The 18,574-nt window shown below is 38.7% G+C and overlaps 1 protein-coding gene across 6 annotated transcripts; it reads left to right on the forward strand.

Moving 5' to 3' along the window:
• Window positions 1–514: 514 nt before the first annotated feature.
• Window positions 515–17,627, forward strand: pogzb (pogo transposable element derived with ZNF domain b). Of its 6 annotated transcripts, none has more exons than XM_035531022.1 (21): window positions 515–613; window positions 1,205–1,298; window positions 1,475–1,596; window positions 2,977–3,084; window positions 3,179–3,354; window positions 3,479–3,578; window positions 3,695–3,955; window positions 4,160–4,342; window positions 4,752–4,834; window positions 4,923–5,200; window positions 5,374–5,528; window positions 5,891–5,991; window positions 6,123–6,269; window positions 6,453–6,587; window positions 7,966–8,171; window positions 8,819–8,959; window positions 9,150–9,203; window positions 9,282–9,394; window positions 11,155–12,795; window positions 13,051–13,084; window positions 13,610–17,627. In XM_035531022.1, the coding sequence occupies exons 3-21, from the start codon at window positions 1,479–1,481 to the stop codon at window positions 15,297–15,299; spliced, it is 5,724 nt and encodes a 1,907-aa protein (XP_035386915.1). In that variant the 5' UTR covers window positions 515–613; window positions 1,205–1,298; window positions 1,475–1,478; the 3' UTR covers window positions 15,300–17,627. The 6 variants fall into 6 exon arrangements, with proteins under 6 accessions (XP_035386915.1, XP_035386918.1, XP_035386919.1 ...); XM_035531025.1 differs by having other exon boundaries at window positions 11,155–12,594; XM_035531026.1 differs by having other exon boundaries at window positions 11,155–12,246.
• Window positions 17,628–18,574: the final 947 nt, after the last annotated feature.

Genomic DNA, 18,574 nt, shown 5'->3' on the forward strand with positions numbered 1-18,574 from the left:
GCACACACAGTCTACTTTAAAGAGCGTGGCAGGTCTTTTGGGGTTTTTTGGCCCCAACTTGAGAGCCCCAATACTAAGTGTCAAAAAAGAAGGTAATACACATTACTGGTCAGACTGATCAAATTACAGCAAGGTTAACACACAACCTACACACATGTTCCCATACTTGTGGGCCCAGTTTAGATGAGAAACTGTAGATCTGCAATTGCCCATTTAGAAACATAACACTTAGTTTGGAAATAAGCGCGTTTACACGATCAACAATTGCTTTTCATCCGCGATGTTCATCGCGTATAGGCTATGTGATTATGCAATCTCAAATATAGGCTATACAAATGTACAATAGCTTCAAATAAAGCACTAAAAGTGTAGCATACGCAATTTAACAATATGTCCATTGTTCCAAAAATTACAGTTTTTCTTTCTGGGAGACAACAGCCAATCAGCATGTTTTGTTGAACCCAGGATATTACGTAGGCAGATATTCCACCAGTCGGATCTGTGTTCTTGAAAACGGAAAACCTTCATCACAGTGTCTCGTTGGTGACGTACCGGTGAAGCTTTTTGTTCTTGTGTATCGTTTAGAGGTCGTTTCGCAATAAGCTTTAAAATGGTGAGTATTACTCATAACGTTAAATGCATTCTATGATACGAAGGATGAGCACGCAGGTTATAAATTAGTTCTTTATCATATGCGCGTTGAACAATGCGCGGAGTGCCACAATGTAAAGTGGCTGCTATTTTCCGCCATGCGAATCAATTGAAACCGCCCAGTTTTTGGAAATACCATGTCTATTTCAATGAAATACTTTGTTAGAACAATAATTGACACCAACTATTTTCTATTGCACTGTGTACTTGGAAAAATACGTAGGCGTTTAAAGCCAGTTGCAACAGTTTGAGTCATGTCTTGGTTCAGCACAGGGACTACTTTTTTCTCCGCCCCTTTTCAGTTCACTGAAATTGCACCCGTTTGAGAATTTCTCCAAGATTATTTTAACGTCACTGTCATACGCAGCGTGAGGCTCGTGACCTTGTATATCCAATGAATGTTTTTGGTGTTTAGTATAAACTTATTGACAGTAAAAGCTGGTTTGCATACTTATTACCTTTTTCATTTTGCAGGTGCATGTAAACTGACCATAATGACAGCCACCAACGTTACCCTTGTTTGTACACTGGCCTAACTGAGTATTTATTTCAGGCCCTTGGAACCTGAGAAGGTTCACAAACGTCGTTTAGACTACAGGTCTGTTTCAGCGAGGTAATTTGGAAACTATTTTAAAGAAACACACCAGGTAATTTATTTAATTCACTAAGGATATTTTCCAATCACAAATGATCACTTTGGCATGTTCTAGGAGCAAAACTAAAGTATTAATGTATAAAAGTAAATGTGAGAATACAATAACCTTAAACTAATAACATTTCTGTTAAAATGAATATTCATTAACTGTTACAGTATTCATTGCAGTAATATGGAGGATGCTGATTTGTTTATGGAGTGTGAGGAGGAGGAGCTGGAGCCATGGCAACAGATGAATCAGAATGAGCCAGATGATTCACTAGCCACTGTTGAAAGCAAGACCTCCACTGGTAAATATTATTTTCAGCTAATTTACAGTGATGTATTACACACGGACATTAACAATAATTGTTTTCAGTGTAAGTTTTATTCCTATTTAAGGGTGACATTTTGTAGCGGTCTCACAGGTAAACAGCCTATTTGACAATACTGCATAAAATATAATTTGATGATTTGTAAGACAAAAGCCATCATTAAAATTCAAATGTAACGTAAGCTTGTTTTTGATGAGTAATACCAGGATATTATGTTAGAATTATTACATTCATGTATAATGCATACACCTTTGACCTATATGCTTGTTCTGTACCACTAGAGGTCAGGTTAGGAATATACACAAGCAGATGCCCTCTATGAATATAAATAGACACTTGACAGTCAACAGGTATGTTGAGTAAATGAATGCTGTAATTCTCAGCATTCATTTAGTCAAATACGGTGACTACTCAGTCACCGTAACGGGTGGTTATTAAACTGATAAAATGCACTACAAACAAAAATGTGATGAATATAATTAGAGAAATAATTATAGAGAAATTAGCATCTCAGATGCGGCATGAATAGCACATAGCACCTCTCACTAAAGAAACAGCAAAGCGGTTCTGCTAAGGGTACAACTAGCATTACTCTTTTGCCAGCAACCATCTGAATTTTAGTATTTTCTACTAATTTTCTTCAGTATTTGGAAAAATATGCTGAATTGGGAAATATTTCTGGGTCAAAAAGAGAGGAGCAGATGAGTAGAGAAGGCCAAATTGGACATTTTTGCATCCATCAAGAGTTCTTGCCACAATTTATGATTTCCTAAAATTTGGTAAACACAACTCACTTTTGGGATTATACTGTGTTGCAGTCTCCAGTCTGGAAATAATCATCATCAAGTAGGATTTCATCATGCTGCACACAAAGATTTTGTTTACAAATCTTACAGACATATGTTGTAACAATAGATGAAAACATTAAGCAGTAATTTTCAGTTTGGATTTTTTTTGTTTAGGTAACTACAGGAAACTGGTTTGCTTGCACAAATAATTACTAAATCCTAATAAAGTTCAGAGGGCCAGTCTGGCATTATCACATATCCAGAACTGAAGCAGAGTTAGTGTGGATACACAAATACAGAGAGAAAATAAGTGCAGCAGTGATGTATGTGTTTTTGTTTCCTTGTTTGTTAGTTTGTTAATAAATTAAGTGATTAAGTGGAAGATTACCAAATTGCATGAAATAAATACTAATAATTGACTCTTTGTTCCATGCCATTTTTGTTAATATGTAACAATGGTGACAGTAATTCCAGAGGCTTCCTGAATTATTTTTTGAAGTTGAAGTTTCTTTTTGTGTTTTTTGCACTGTTCTAAAACTGCATATTTGGCTTTATCTGCTGTCTTCAGGAGGTGTTCCTGAAGTTGAGACCCCACCTGTGTCCACACCAGTTGTGATTTCCAGCATGCCGGCATCCAGTAATAATGTGAACACTGTTCCCCTGCTCGCCAGTACATGTGAGTGTCAATCGTTTTCATCGTCCCACCCAGTCTGACTTTCTACCATGCCTTTTAAGCCTCTAGAGTCCAACATCCTTTCATTCTCTTTTAGTGCCTACCGCTATGCCTGCTGGGATACCTAAGGGTGCACCTGGTCAGCAGCTGATTCTAACGCAGGGTGCAGGGGGACTGGCACCTGTGGCTTTGTCCCAGGTTATCCTCCCCGGCACATCACCTGCTTCCAGTGCTGCTGGTGGTCAGCCCATCTACTTCACCACACAGATGCAGGCTGGTCGCCATTTACTCAGCTCAAATGAGATTCGGCGGCCATTCTCTTGTCACTGGCTGTTGAACACTGTACCATATATCATGTGATTTGTACTGCTGTCTCATTTATTTTGTGCCTTTACAGGGGATCCCTGTTCAGAATATCCAATCAAGCCAGAGCCCAATGGGCATTGTGTTAAACGTCCAGCAGGGCCAAACTGTTCGACCCTTCACTCTGGTCCAAGGTGCGGCAGTTCTATTACTAACGACCTTTTCGTCATTGTTTTGTTTCAACCAGTAGTGGGATTGGTAAATACTAGTATTTGTGTCTGCTTTATTTACCTATTTTTTTCTGACAAAGCTGGGACACCTGGCATTTTTAAACCAGGAGTAGGAGCAACTCAGATAATCACACAGCAAGCTCAGATGAGGCCTACGACTCCAGTTGTGAATCAGGCACAGGCACCCAGCTCCTTCACCGCTGTGCAGTTCCCAGCCACCCTTACCCTCCACAGCACTGTACCAACCAGCCAGCCCAGGGCCCAGCCTACACCTTCGACTGCAGGCCCCCAGCCTTCCACCCCTCCCAGGGTGCTCCCCGTTAACACAGCAACTCAAATAGGTGAGGAAACGCTGAGATAAGCTGAATTCAGAGTTTCAACAGTGAAACAGCATTGAGAACTGCAAATTAAAATTCTTGCATTTACCTTTTCATTGATTCTGATTGTACAGCAATAGAACTGAAAACAGTATTCAACATTTGGTATATAATGTTTGAAATCCTGTGTTGGTTACTTGTACATGGGTCTCATGTTGTCCTTGGCAGTGACAGTAAAGCCAGAAGGAAACCTAGATGTTCAGAACATGATGAGCATCGTGAAATCGGTCACCTTCCCTGCTGGTAGTCCGCAGCAGGCCTTTGTTGTCATGAGCAATCAAAAGACTGACAGTGCTTGTTCAGCTGCTGTCCAGGCAGCCGTTCCTATAACTCAGAGCAACACTGTGCAAGGTACGCTGAGAGATGGTAATGCATTTTTAAACAGTTAATAGTTAGGAGTTGACATGAATGGAAAGAGTTGAAGTTTTTGGTATTGATGACGTTGAGAATCAGAAGAGCTCACTTACAAATGATATGTTAGATTAGTAAATAATTATAATAATGATCTGTATTTATATAGCACTTTTGTAAACAGGCTTACAAAAGTAGAGGTGAAATGAAATAAATAAATTTAATTATGAAATATCTAGGCAAAATTGAAGAAAATGTGATGCAAAGTTGAAATGAAATGCATAAAGATAAAATGTATACAACAAAGAATAAAATACAGCACCATATATAAAAAATTGATGGCACAGAAAGAGAGAAATCCTAAACTAACTTAAACATCGTATCAGTAGGTCTTTCTTTTTTTTTATAGCTGCTTCTGCAGTACTGTCCCACGTTTGCCCACGGTGTGGCGCTCAGTTCAAGATGATCGAGGCACTACGAGGACATATGTGTGTAAGTACATAAATACGTGGACACAACACTGATTCTATCTGAAACCATAGGGATGCTGGAGAGTGAAGTGTCTTTTTCTGTCCTATAGTTCTGCTGTCCAGATATGACTCGTACTGTGAGCACAAGCAATATTGCACCTGCAGCAAAACCTCAAACGGTTCAGGACAAAAGCTTCTCCATGCAAATAAAGAGCGAAAGCATGGATGTCGGTCCAGAAGAGACCCAGTCCAAGATTGTTATGTTGGTAGATGACTTCTACTATGGAACCTTTGAGGGAAATCGAGTTTATGTGCCCACGGACAACTTAAAAGAGCCTATATCATTCAAATGCTTCACCTGTGGAAAGAAGCTGAAGAACAATATCAGGTCAGGACCAAAACTGAATATTTGAATAACCTGTGCTCGTTATATTAAGTGCAGTACTTTATGTACAGTAAAGGTGATTAAAAGTTGAAGATGACACTCAATGCCACTCTTTAGAGTATCTCAGACCTGTTGGTTTGTCAGCTCAGTCTGGTTAATTGCTGCACCTTGAATAGGCTCATGAACCACATGAAGTTTCACATGGATGTGGAGCAGCAGACTGGTGAGGTGGACACACACACATCCTGCCCGCACTGCTTCCGCCAGTTCCCAACACCATTTCGCCTTCAGTGCCACGTGGAGAGTGTCCACAGTGCTTCAGAGTCGACTTGTAAGAGGCACTTGTTACTAAAGGACCCTTTTCAAGGCTTATGAAAAATTACTGAAAGCACAGAATAATGCTGAATGTTGATCACTTTCACATAGCTGGATACAAAGTTCTTAAGATTACTACTTTATGTTGCAAGCAAGATTTGCATTTCAGTTCTGTTTCACTGTATAGGCAAAGTTATGAGATGTTTTAAACTAAAGGTGCCTCTTTTATTCAATATATAAACTAATGCAGCTGGTGTAGATATTGTAATGTTTTACCTTGTATAAGTAAAATAATTTTGCATGTACTTAAGCTGTAATTCATTGTATTCTGTAGATTTTTCTTTTTGCTTTAATTTGGGTGGTACACTTTCTGTGCAGCGAGATGTAAAATCTGTGAGTGGGCCTTTGAGAGCGAACCTATTTTCCTGCAACACATGAAGAACACTCACAAACCTGGCGAGATGCCATATGTCTGCCAGGTGAAATACCTTACATTGAACACAGCACAGTTATTAAAAACATTAAATCTAGAAAATGTTTGCTTGACATTCTGTTGATGATGCAGATGTTTTTGCTTCCAAGTTGAATGTGGTTTTGATCACTTTCTCAGGTGTGTCAGTATCGATCTTCATTCTACTGTGATGTGCATAATCACTTCCGCACATGGCATGAGGATACACGTTATCTGCTGTGTGTTTACTGTCTAAAGGTTTTTAAGAACTCCAGTAGCTACCAGCTACACTTCAGTCGTCATCAGGTAAATGAGGTCCACATCTGTTTATTGTTGTCGATTTCAGACAAAGACTTAAGATTCTTGATGGAATGGAATGTAGCCATCATCTGTAGGTGTTTACATTTGTAAACAAGTATCAGACTGAATGTCTTTTACAGACACTTCTGCAACAAAATGTTATTAATTTGTTTTTGCTTCTATTTGCAGAATTCAACAGTCTACAACTGTAACAAATGTCGACTTCAGTTTCTCTTCACAAAGGAGAAGGTTGAGCATAAAGTCAATCACCATAAGACGTTCCGTAAGCCAAGTCAACTAGAAGGGCTTAAGGCTGGAACTAAAGTAAGTCTTCAATGCTAGTATCAGCTTAATCTCCAGAAAAACACATGAACTCTCAAAGAAACCTCATGACATTTTCAAAAGAACATTTTTCTGTTAATGTACATTGAAAATAATGTTAATATTCTGGCTGAAGTGTGTTTTAATATACATTTACTGGCCTTATTATTATTATTATTATTATTATTATTATTATTATTATTATTATTGTTGTTATTAAGAATACTTGCACACCTGCTCATTCAATTATCCAATCAGCCCATCATATGTCTGCAGGGAGATGGTAAAATCATGCAGACACAGCTTCAGTCAGTGTTCGTCAGATATCAGGACTGGGGGGTGGGGGGGGGGTCTGATTTTGACCTTGATATGACTGTTGTTGCCAGACAGGCTGATCTGAGTATTTTAGAAACTGCTGACATTTGCCACACAGTAGTGTCTAGACTTTATACAGAATGGTGTGGGAGGAGATTTTGTGAATTGAAACAAGTTTAGAGAAGAATGGTAGACTGGTTCAAACCGAAAGAAGAGGTAACCTTAATCAAATCAAAAGAGGTAACCTAAACCACTCTTTACAACTATTGCGAGCAGAAAAGTATCTCAGAATGTATAGCACATTGAACCATAAGACAAACTTAAGTAGAAGACCCCACCAGATTCCACTCCTGGCAGACAAGAAAAGGAATCAGAATCAGAAAAGAAAAGGAAAAGGAATACAGTAGGCACAGGGTTACGAAAGTTGAAAATATTGCCAGTTCTGATTAATCATGATTTATGTTGTGCCTTTAAGATGGTGGGGTCAGAATTTTGCATAAAGAGCAGGAATCCATGGGCTCAACCTGCATTGTATATGTTCATGCTGGTGGTTGTGGTGTAATGGTGTGGGGAAATGTTTCCTTGGTACACATTGTGTTCCCCAATACCAATCATACTTGAATGCTACAGTTCATCTGAGTATTGTTGCTGACCATGTGTATCTTTTTGTGGCCATGGTATCTTACAATATCTACTTCCATGATAAAGTCACAAAGCACAAAAACATTTAAAACTGGTTTTGTGACCATGACATAGTGTACTTTAGTGGCAAACCCAGTCATGAGATCTGAATCCAGTAGAACACATTTGGGCTGTGGTAGAACAGATTCACGGTGTTAATGTGCATCTAACAAATCTTCTGCTATTGCGTGATGCAATCATTTAAAAATCTCAAAGTTTCCAACACCTTGTGGCATCCTTGCTGCCCAGAATTCAGGCTGTTCTGAGAGCAAACTGAGTCCTACTCATTATGGTGTACACTCACTGGTCAATTTGCTGGAAAGTTTTACGTAATCATTTTTGTGGGTGTCTCATTCTTAAATTTTCTGTATGGTTTTCTGTATAGGTAACTATAAGGGCTTATGCAGGGCAGAAAAAAATTGCAAGCCAGATGCCTTCTAAGGCCAGTAAAGATCCCTCTGAGAGGAACGTAAACCCTGCTCTGCATGTCCAAGCTTCAACACAGAAATTACTGGTCCCACAAAGCAGTGGTACTGGGAAGAAACAGGTCAGAAAGATGTATGACTTTCTATCCAAGTTCCAGGAGCACAGGTAAGTTCTTATATAAAGGGTGTGTCACCATTTTGTGTCTGCTTTTGCAATTTCTGTCCTTAAGGAGGCGCTGTGGCGGCATCATTTTAGCCCTTTACAACCACACTTTTTTGTCTGAACAATTTTAACATTTTTAGACACAAATTTGAATGTGTTTTGACTTTTTAAAAATGTTCCATTACGGCACTTACTCATTGGCAACTTTAGTCCATACAAATTGTAACGTCAAACATTAAAGAGTGAAACTTCCAATGGAGAAATGATATTAAAGTAAAACACTTAAAAATATAAGACCTGATTATAGCAAGCTAATGCTAAGGTCCTGTTGGTAAAAATATTTTATTTTACCTGTTTAATAATCAAGGAGCTCTACAGTTTTCAACACTGTGTATCATACCCAGGCTTAGTTACAGGCTAAGTGGATTTAAAATACGACACTAATTTTATCGCTCCAAAACTGAAATTACCTGTTTCTTTCTAACAGTAGTAGAAAGTTTGACTCTACTGTTCACAAACATTTAGAAATTTTAAATGTGATTGATTCATTTTGGGGTTTTTTCTCTAAGAACTGTTTTTAATTCCAAGTATATACTTTTGACCCAAACTCATGATTTTAAGGAACCATTTTTGTGTGTTTCTTTACTCAGAGCACTGTTGGGGAGACATAAGTGTGTGGAGTGCACCTTTGACATCCCAGACTTTGCCAATCACTATCCTACATATGTCCACTGCTCCTTATGCCCTTATAGCACATGCTGTTCCCGTGCATATGCTAACCACATGATCAAGTGAGTCAAGCTCAATTATAATAATTATTATTATTATGAAAAATGTACCTTCACATTTGACCTTGTAGCATAAATATTAATTTGCATTTTGTGTTTTAGCATTTACTTTTAACACAATGTTAATAAAGAACAGTGACCTTATCTAGGACGTCACTCAGTGGTGACTCAAATGTTTGTACTTATATTTTAGCAATCATGTTCCGGGTAGAGCTCATAAAGCTCGTTCAAAAAGGACATCTCTAAGGTAACGCGTTTTCTGTGTTCATGGTTTCCAGTTTATTTCCTCTGGTATTTTCTGTTGAGATCCAACTTTTTTTTGTAGCTGGTTAAGGCTTACATGTGAATGCTGCAGCTACAAGACCAGTCAAGGAGACTTGATGGCTAAGCACCTTGTCCAGTTCCCTAGTCACTCTTACAGTATCTTCACTCTGAAAGGTGAGTATGTTTTTAGGAATGACCAACAATTGGCATATATAGTGCAGTCTGTATATAACTGGACAGTGCATTTTAGTTCTTTATTCAAGCAGATTGAGGGCATATTTGATATTTATATCTATATTGGGTGAACCATATCCTAGCCCATTATATATATAGTTTCATAGTGAACTTAATCTTAAATACAGTTGTAATGTTTAGTACTTGTAAATAATTTGTATTTGATCCCTGCCTGAAGTCTGAGAAATCTGTGCCAGGCAGCATTTTTGAGTTCCTGTTTGTTTTGGGGGATTTTTAATGTCAGTTTTGTCTTCAGTAAGAGAATTGCATGGAACTTTGGGTTGGGTGATTGACCTGTGCTGCCTCTAACATTCCCCTGTTTGTCCCTGAAAAACGCTGTACTTGTATGAGTAGAGAATTTTTGATCACTGGACAATTGTAAACTAAAGTGCTATTTATTGATATTTGAGGTATTGTTTTGGATCAGAACAGATAATATAATATGCTTCTGCACACTTCAAAATCATCATGCTACTGTGGAAGAAAAGACTTTTCCACTTCTTATTCAAGTGATTTGCATCTTGTACTAAACCCTCAAAAGTCATGCTGATATTTTCTTCTTTATGGCAGATCTTCACACATCTATGGATACATCTTATAAAGCGTTTTTTTGTTCAACAGTTTTTCTACATGATTGAAAATATTAAATTAGCAACCATTTTACTCTTCTAGGGTCTGCCAGGGTGCTCTTGCTAAACTCACCAGTGTTCCAGGTTACAATACATCAAATAATTGATTTTGATGCAACTAATGTTGTGACTAAGGGATGGATTTTTTTTACCTTGTAATGGCCAGCTTGACAGGCAGTGACACTTTATTCCTTGTGTTGAGACAAAAGATGCCAGACTCTTGTGCATAAACAAAGGATGCAATGACGCAGCTTGTTGGGTAACAACTGAGTATCTATATGGTTCACTGAATATAGATTTAAAATTTTATATATACACTGTAAATGCACGTATAAAGTTTTATTCAAACACTAAAAAAGTCTAAAGTATGTAATGTATACCTATGGAAAATGTCCATCCAGACATCACCTCCCCTTCCAATTGAGTATCTTCACTTGCATTGATGGTAGTCATGCAAAGAAATTTGAGGCAGCCACTAAAATCAAGTGCCATTTTGCCTCTTTCTTTTTTCCTCTTATATAATACACTTTTTGTTTCTTTTCATTAATGGTCTGCAATGACTGTAAAGAAAAAAACACTGTAGATGTGTTGCAGGTTTTAATGATTCACCTGTCCCAAACACTTTCCACAAACTTGTACAGGACTATCGGGTTTATAATAAACTTGCATCACAGGATTTTATCTTGAGTTTTATATTCAAAAGACGTGGTTTTTTTACCTGGTGCTACTTCACAGAAATTATTGTTACGTCACAGCAAGTCTGTGTCAGAACACTGTGGGTGGGAGAAAGAGAATAAATGCATACACAATTCTCTCTGTGCAAAAGCTGAATGGAGATATCCAGGAGTTCTAACACAGAGAAGCTCTATTTTTAAAAAGACAAATCACTTTACGAAAGGACTGTAAGCCAAGGAATTGCCATCTACTTCTGAAGTCCTTTCAAAAAGCTAACTGGCACATGGGACCCACTTAAGCACTGAGCATATTATTATAAAGTGGAGTAGTATTGGTCATCAGACTCCAAAAAGAAGACTAACTGTGTATTCCTATGATCCCTCCCCTCCCCTACAGAGTGTCTGGAGACTGATATTGAGTTCTGCCAGGTTGAGGAGGAGGTGGAGGGTCCACAAGTGGAAGGAGCTAGTGATGTTGTGGCAAAGCCTGACTGGTTGTCCATGGAGCACTGGAGGGTTCCAAGTGATGGAGGATCTGTGCCAGAGTTCACAGACAGCTATGGGCCCCAGCATTTCATGGCCAAGAGCAGCGATGTCCTTGACTACTTCCAACTAATCTTCCCTGACAGCCTCATAGACTTAATTGTGTGTGAGACCAATATTTTTGCCAAATATCAACACTCTATTGGCAGAGGGCACCCCACCTGGCATCCTCTCACAAATGAGGAGGCAAAGGGCTTCATAGGCCTCTGTATCCTGATGGGCTTGCAGTCTCTTCCAGAGCCAGAAATGTACTGGTCTTGGGAGCATTACCATAACTGTTGCATCTTCTACAGAACCATGTCTGCCACACGCTTCAAGCAAATCAGCTCTCACATTCGGATGAGCAGCATGCTTGCAGAGGAGAATGATCACAGTATGAACAAACTGTCCTCCTTCCAGCCCCTGTTGAAAATTTTGGAGATGAACATGCAGATGGCCTACAAACCAAACAAATATTTGACTATTGATTGTGCCTTGCTGCCAGCCCAGGAGAAGGGAACCTATGGGGAAAAATGTAGAAACTCTCAGCCACAAATATGGCTTTTGTGTGACTCCAAGTCTGGTTACTGTCACAAACTGCTGATCCTGACCCAACAGGAAAAGAACAGAGACTTGGGAAGTTTGGTTGTGCCTAACCTCATGGCAGGCCTTGAAGGAAAGCATCATCAAATTTTCATATCCAGCCTGTTAGTAAGTGTCCCCCTCATGAAGGAGTTAGAAAAGAAGAGCATATACTGCTCCAGCTCCATCCCCGCTCATAGCCCAGTCCTTCCTAGAGATGTCTGGGATCAGCCTGCATTGGAGAGCCCTGGATCATTCGTTCAATTTGAGTACCCCCCACTGCTGCTTACCAGGTGGAAAGATGCAAAAGAGATGGTCTGCCTTTCAACAAATGCTGTGGCTGGCCAACCAGATACAGTTTGGAGGAGGTCCACCACAAAGGTAGGTGAGCTCTCCACCATCTCAAGACCTCTGGCTTTTAAGCTCCTTCAGGATAACATGCGTGGTGTGGACATTTGCAAACAGCTGCTGGCTTGCAACCAGCTAGGTGGCTTGGTCCTGGACACAAACTGGCGGCAGCTGTTTTGGTTCCTTGTCAACTTGAGCATCATAAACTCTTTCATTGTACTACGAGAGACTCGGAAAGGCAACCCACCCACGTGGCTTCAGGGTGGCCACTTCTCACAGGCCAGCTACCGTAGACGTCTGGGATACCAGCTTGCCAAATGTGCTGAAAGACAAGCTCTCCAAAAGCAAATGAACAAGGACCGATTTCATCAACAGAGATATGAAGGTAGTAAAGAAGATACCAGTACTTTTGAGGTGGTCAGGCACCGTTTAGCCAAAATTACTTTTAGGACCAGAAGATGTAAGAGTTGCAACCTAAAGAATCGGCGCCATGAGAGTGTGTATGGCTGCACTGCATGTCGTGTCAACCTGTGCAAGGGTTCCTATTGCTTCTGGGATTTCCATGGTTTCTCTGCAAATTTCAAAGGTTATAAGGCCAATTAAACCTTTGCGCGCGTGTGTGTGTGTGTGTGTGTGTGTGTGTGTGTGTGTGTGTGTGTGTGTGTGTGTGTGTGTGTGTGTGTGTGTGTGTGTGTGTGTGTGTGTGTGTGTGTGTTTGCATCGTAGTTACAAAGTTTCAAAGAACTTAATTTCTTTCTTCTTACTTAATTTCCTACATATGCCCACTTTGTAATAAAATATCACTGAATGTAATCTTACTCATTTCTCTTTTCTATTACAGGTAACCCCAAAACTGGATTTGTGGAGCATAACAGGTATATCTTTATGTATTTATCATTTACATATAAGTGTGGAGTTTGTCAATGCAATATGTCTTCACTGTGACTTTGAGTATGTGGAGAATGTTTCTTTAAATTCTTAAAAACAGCTAATGTAACTCTAATGTAAACTGATTTTTATCTATCATATATTTTCAGCCACTAGAACTTTTTGACAAGGTTGAGCCTTTTTCATAGATCAGAAATTTGTTACAAGAAAGTCATTGCTTTTTTTGTTTGCCAATAAATAATATTGGTATAAGCAGTATGTAATATAACACATCTTCCTGGTATCTGCCATTATTAAGAAATGAATATCAGTAATTAACATCAGGCCATGAAATCAATGGCTTCTAAATATCTATGGTCTGCCAAAGTAAATAAAATTACTCTTGTGAAGTGTTACTACTTAAATTATACAGATATGCCATAAAGAACAGGGCCCTATTCCAAATACTGTAAACAATAATCTCTACCTACATCTAATGTTTCTTAATATGTAAAGCTTATGGTTTTCTTCAGGCAATATCTTCAGCCTATCCTGAACTCCAGTACTTTCGGAAGCTTTCCCCATGGATCTTCAATGGATGTCTCTGCTACATCATTGGAGGACACCTCTAGAGTGGAAGAAGACCTTGATCAGGAGATGGCCCCCGTGGATTTATCAGATTCAGATTTGGAGATTGACGACAGTAGTCAGCAGAAGGCCCTTAAGACAGAAGATGGATACAAAGTCAGCAAGCCTACTCCAAAACCTAACTCAACAAAAACCACAAAGGAAAGAGAGGAGACACTGTCTGTGCGGCAGCTACGGATCCTGCTTTTTGCATTGTGCTCTGGGATCCATAAAGCAGCCAAAGAAATGGACACTAAGCCTCAGCTCATTAGAGCCTGGCTTCGTGACAAAGAGAAAAGACTGAACGATGAGAGTCTTGGCACTTACAGCAGTGGAGAGGCTGTTGACAATTTGGTGGAATGGGTGTTAGTTGAACGTGAGCAGCAACATCCCATTAGTGAGAAGAATCTATTTCAAAAAGCTTCAGAGATCCACAGTCAAACTACTCAGAGCAGTTCCTTCCGCATCTCGTATGAGTGGGCAGTGAACTTTATGCTTCGGCACAAGCTTGCCCTGCACAGTGTTATGTCCAGTTGCCAGCTTCCACGCAGCATGGAGGAAAGCTGCCTCCATTTCATTGAGTTTGTTCACAGACAGATTAAAATGCACAGTATTCCTCTTTCTACTATTGGCGCCATGGATGAGCTTTCTGTTTTTGTTGACTTTGATGTGCTTGTTGAAAGTTCAACCACATCCAAAGAGACAGTCTTTCGCTTAGAAGGTACTGGGAAACCTTGCATAAACATTTACCTTGCAGTACTGGCGGATGGCACGATGTTGCCAACAATGCTGTTTTTTAAAGGCACCCCTTTAGAGAATATTAGCAAAGAGCTACCAGACTCGGTTCTACTTGAGGCAAGAGCTGAGGGTTTTTCTGAAAAAGAAGAGCTTGAGCTGTGGACTGCTCGTGTATGGCGACAGCATTTACGCTCCCAGAATAGGGATAAGGCCATGCTAGTTATGGATGGCCATCATGGTCACATGTCTGAAGACTTCCTGTCTACTATGAGTGGCACCAAAACATTACCTATCATAATTCCATCTGGGTGCACTAGCCAGTGTCAGCCTTTGGAGATGTGTGTACGTCCTGTGCTGCAGAAGTTCTTGCTAGCTCGTTGGTCTCAGTTGGCAGAAAAGGGTAGAGTAGCAGAGGTCAAGGCAGCAGATCTGGTTTGGCAACTTGTGGCTTGGCTAGAGGAGGCTCTTGCTGCTTGTAGAAGGACTGAGCTGATTGAGTATTCATTCTTCTTTTCTCATGTGATTACTAAGCAAAAAGAAGATAAGAAGGAAGCTATTACACAGTTGGAGTTGATGAAAATGCTGACAGAAGCCATGCTTGGAACAGAGGCAGCAGACCCTAAGCCACTAGCAGAGGAACAGTCCACAGAGAGCAATGATGGTGTAATGGAGACAATGAAAAATGCATTATGCAAAGAGTCACACTCAAAGGAGGATGTTGAAGTAGCAGAGAGACAAATAGTTGATGAAATTCATGTTGAATCCAGAACAGTGACAGAGAGTAATAGGACTGAACAACAAGCACAGGAAGGGATGAATAAAGATTTGGAGACATCCAGTGAGACTTCAAAAAGTTGATTTTCCCTTCGCCCTTATGTCAGTCACAAGCCCTACCCAAGATTATTAAGAAAGCGAAGCATTTAGAGCCATATTTAGACCTTGACTGAAACCCAGCTAGATGTTGGACTCAACGGCTAGTCTGCTGTTTGTTTCTTCAAAAGGACATTACCATATCATACCGTATCACATTACACAAATGTAAAAGAATCAGTAAATGCTGTCTAAAGATTTAATATATCTGTTTAATTTCACAACAAGGCCACTTGCATGACTAATAACTTATCTAATATTGTAGGGTGAAATGTAATCTTTAAAACCTGAAAAATTTAGAAAATGTAGCTCTTCATTTCTTCACACAAGCTGCATTAACTGAAGATATTCATAGGTGATTGTGACTGGTGGGGGGGGGGGTTGTTTTTTGTTTATTAATTTATAATTTTAATAATATACATTCTTAAAGAAAAAAGACTCACTCCGAAATTGTTGCAATTTTCATTTGTGTTTATTAAATGATATGTCTGGTACATAAGTGTTTAATTTCATCCACTCAGGTAAAAGTGGTTGTCATTGCCTTTATGTCTCAGTGATGCTGAAGTGATGGTAATAATGGATTTGGATACATTTGTGTACTTTACAAAGCAGAATTTTACACTTGCCTTAGAATAACTACAATGCCAACTGCAAACTGGGGGAATAGGGAAGGTGGGATCCCCCCCCAAAAAATATGGTTTATGCTATGTTGAATTAAGACATGACATCTTAACTCATCTTGTTAGAGTTGAATTAAAATCTTTAAGAGCAGGGTACTAAATACTTTGCTCAGTTATGTGTGTATAAGTAGAGTTTTGGATTTGTGCTTTTCTGACACTTTTTTTATTCTTAATGCTTGCATGTATTTCTGAGTAAAGTAATTATTTTTTGAATTATTTACATTCGTCATTCGCGTTTAGTTACTAGTTCTTATGTGTGTTTCAGTATGTTCTGTTGAAGACACCACTTGGAGTGGTTACAAATGGTCACACCTCTCGCCTTTGAGCTTTATTTTACATTATACTATTACAAAAACCAAGAAAGATGCCTAACTACAGCTTCTGTGCTAATAGATGTTGGTACTAAGAAATATGTTTAAATTTCTTAATTTCAACATTAATAACTAAATTTGCATCGATGATTTTTATTAATCACTTGTATCGAATCTTCTTTTAATCCATATAACTATATACGATATTAATATGCCCCATTGTGCCTTGTGCGAAATATGTGCAAAACGGCCATGAGGCCGAAAACAGATTCAGTAGCTTAATACTAGGCTCGCTAACAACAAAAATGCGCGAACATACCAAAACAACATTAAAGCGAGGTGTTATTGTATTGCTTCTACTTCTAAGGACGAGAGGATAATATGAAGAAGCCAAATGTGACTTTTTTTAAGTTTGCGTATTTTCTCAGTAAGCGACGGGGAGGCTGTGAATAAGATCCCAGAAACCAGTATCTTCATAGCAGTAAGGTCGAGCATGTTCTATTGAAGACGGTAGACGAATATGTTTACTTAAAAGCCGACATCGAGTTTTGCCAGAGTCCGAACAGTCCGTACCATCATCCTTGGGTTATCACTGCAGTGACAGGAGAGTTTCACACAATAGGGTTATCGTGCATGACCCGAGAGGTCATGTAGTCCTCTCACTGCTATTTTACGGAAGGTTAGCTTGCAAAGTAGCTAGTTCACTAACCGTCAGAATGTTGAATTGTACTGGAGCGATTTCTCATGTTTATTGGCAGATACGTCGAATTTTACGTTTTTAATCTATGTAGTAGGCATTATAGTAAATGGACTGGGGTAAGATGCATTACATTCAGTTTTATTTGGAACGAATTAATGAATATATAATGAAAATATACTGTTAGGGGATAACCTGGAGAAATAATAAATTCCTCCAGATACACTGGAGAAATAAATTGCTCTGTGTTCTGATAAATCTATCGTTAGCTACTGTTTTCAAAAACTACTTTCACACAAATGTTGATGCCCACTGATTGTCCTGTAAAGGTTAGGGAAAGAAGCAAATTACTTGTTTGGTTTATATTTTTCAGTCTGTAAACACACATCAATGTGAAAACACATCAATAGTTTGGTGTATAAACGAAACTATTCTGTGTTTGCAATTCTTATCAAGAATCACTTAGCATCATTACACCAGATTTGTCAAAATTAACGATTCCGTTCACACACGGATGTTCTGCACGTCTTTAAGAAAAACACGTGAAAAATGTGGATATCTTTTTTTTTTTAATTTAATGTAATTAATTTATTAAATTAATATGGCACTAAAATATACTAAAGTATGTTTTGTTTTCTATGCAATTATTTACTGTATGCAATTTAAGCAATACAATTTGGATTGTTCTTAAATAATAAATTGTATATTTACTATTGCTCGTTAATAAAGCAAAAGTATTTGTATCCGATTACTCCATTAATCATTAATCGATTAATCATTGGAGTGATTGAAAAAATATTCAAATACTAAAATAATCTATTCTTGCAACCTTAAACATGAGTCTGGTTTTATACCGTATACCCACTGAACATCATTTTGATGAGAAAACTAATACAGGAGCAACATTTTTTTGCAAATAGCTCAGGCAGCAATGTTTCAGCATTGATTTAGTTTGCTGTGAGAAGATTGGATCCTATTGAAATGAAAACTATAGATCTATCTGTAACAGCTTCTTTATTCCTACATTCTTGTTTAAGATAACGTAAATGAAGCACATAGATCTCTTGGGGATGGAAAATAGGGAAAATACGCCTTTTCTAGATAAACATGCATGTACAATTTTACACTTTGTTTTTGGTGCCTTCAATTAGAAATCTTAGAATTTGTCTATGAGCAAGAACTCTTAACTGAAATAACTCGATCTTCAAAGAAGGCTTGATGGTGGACCAATAGACTCCTCCTGAAGGTTAGTTTACACTTCTGGGAAGATCCACGTTAGAGGGTAGGCTTGAACCATAAACAAAATATTCCAGCAGGCTACTCTCGTGAAAGTCAAGGAGGTTATCTCGAACAAGCCTAATAATACATTCTAACTGTTTAGTAGGGCTATTCCAAACGTGTGTATAAACCTAAAGGTGAATGATTATTCTTTGATGTTCAGTTATTGTTCAAATGGCAAGTTGTCGAAATCGATATACAACACAAAACCCAAATCGACAGTGGCTTCCTTTGCCCACCCACTAAAATGTTTACTTATGGTGGGACGATGCTCAGCAGTGATTGTATAATAACTGG

Source organism: Electrophorus electricus, chromosome 10, assembly GCF_013358815.1.
Source record: "Electrophorus electricus isolate fEleEle1 chromosome 10, fEleEle1.pri, whole genome shotgun sequence".
Lineage (NCBI taxonomy): Eukaryota > Metazoa > Chordata > Actinopteri > Gymnotiformes > Gymnotidae > Electrophorus > Electrophorus electricus.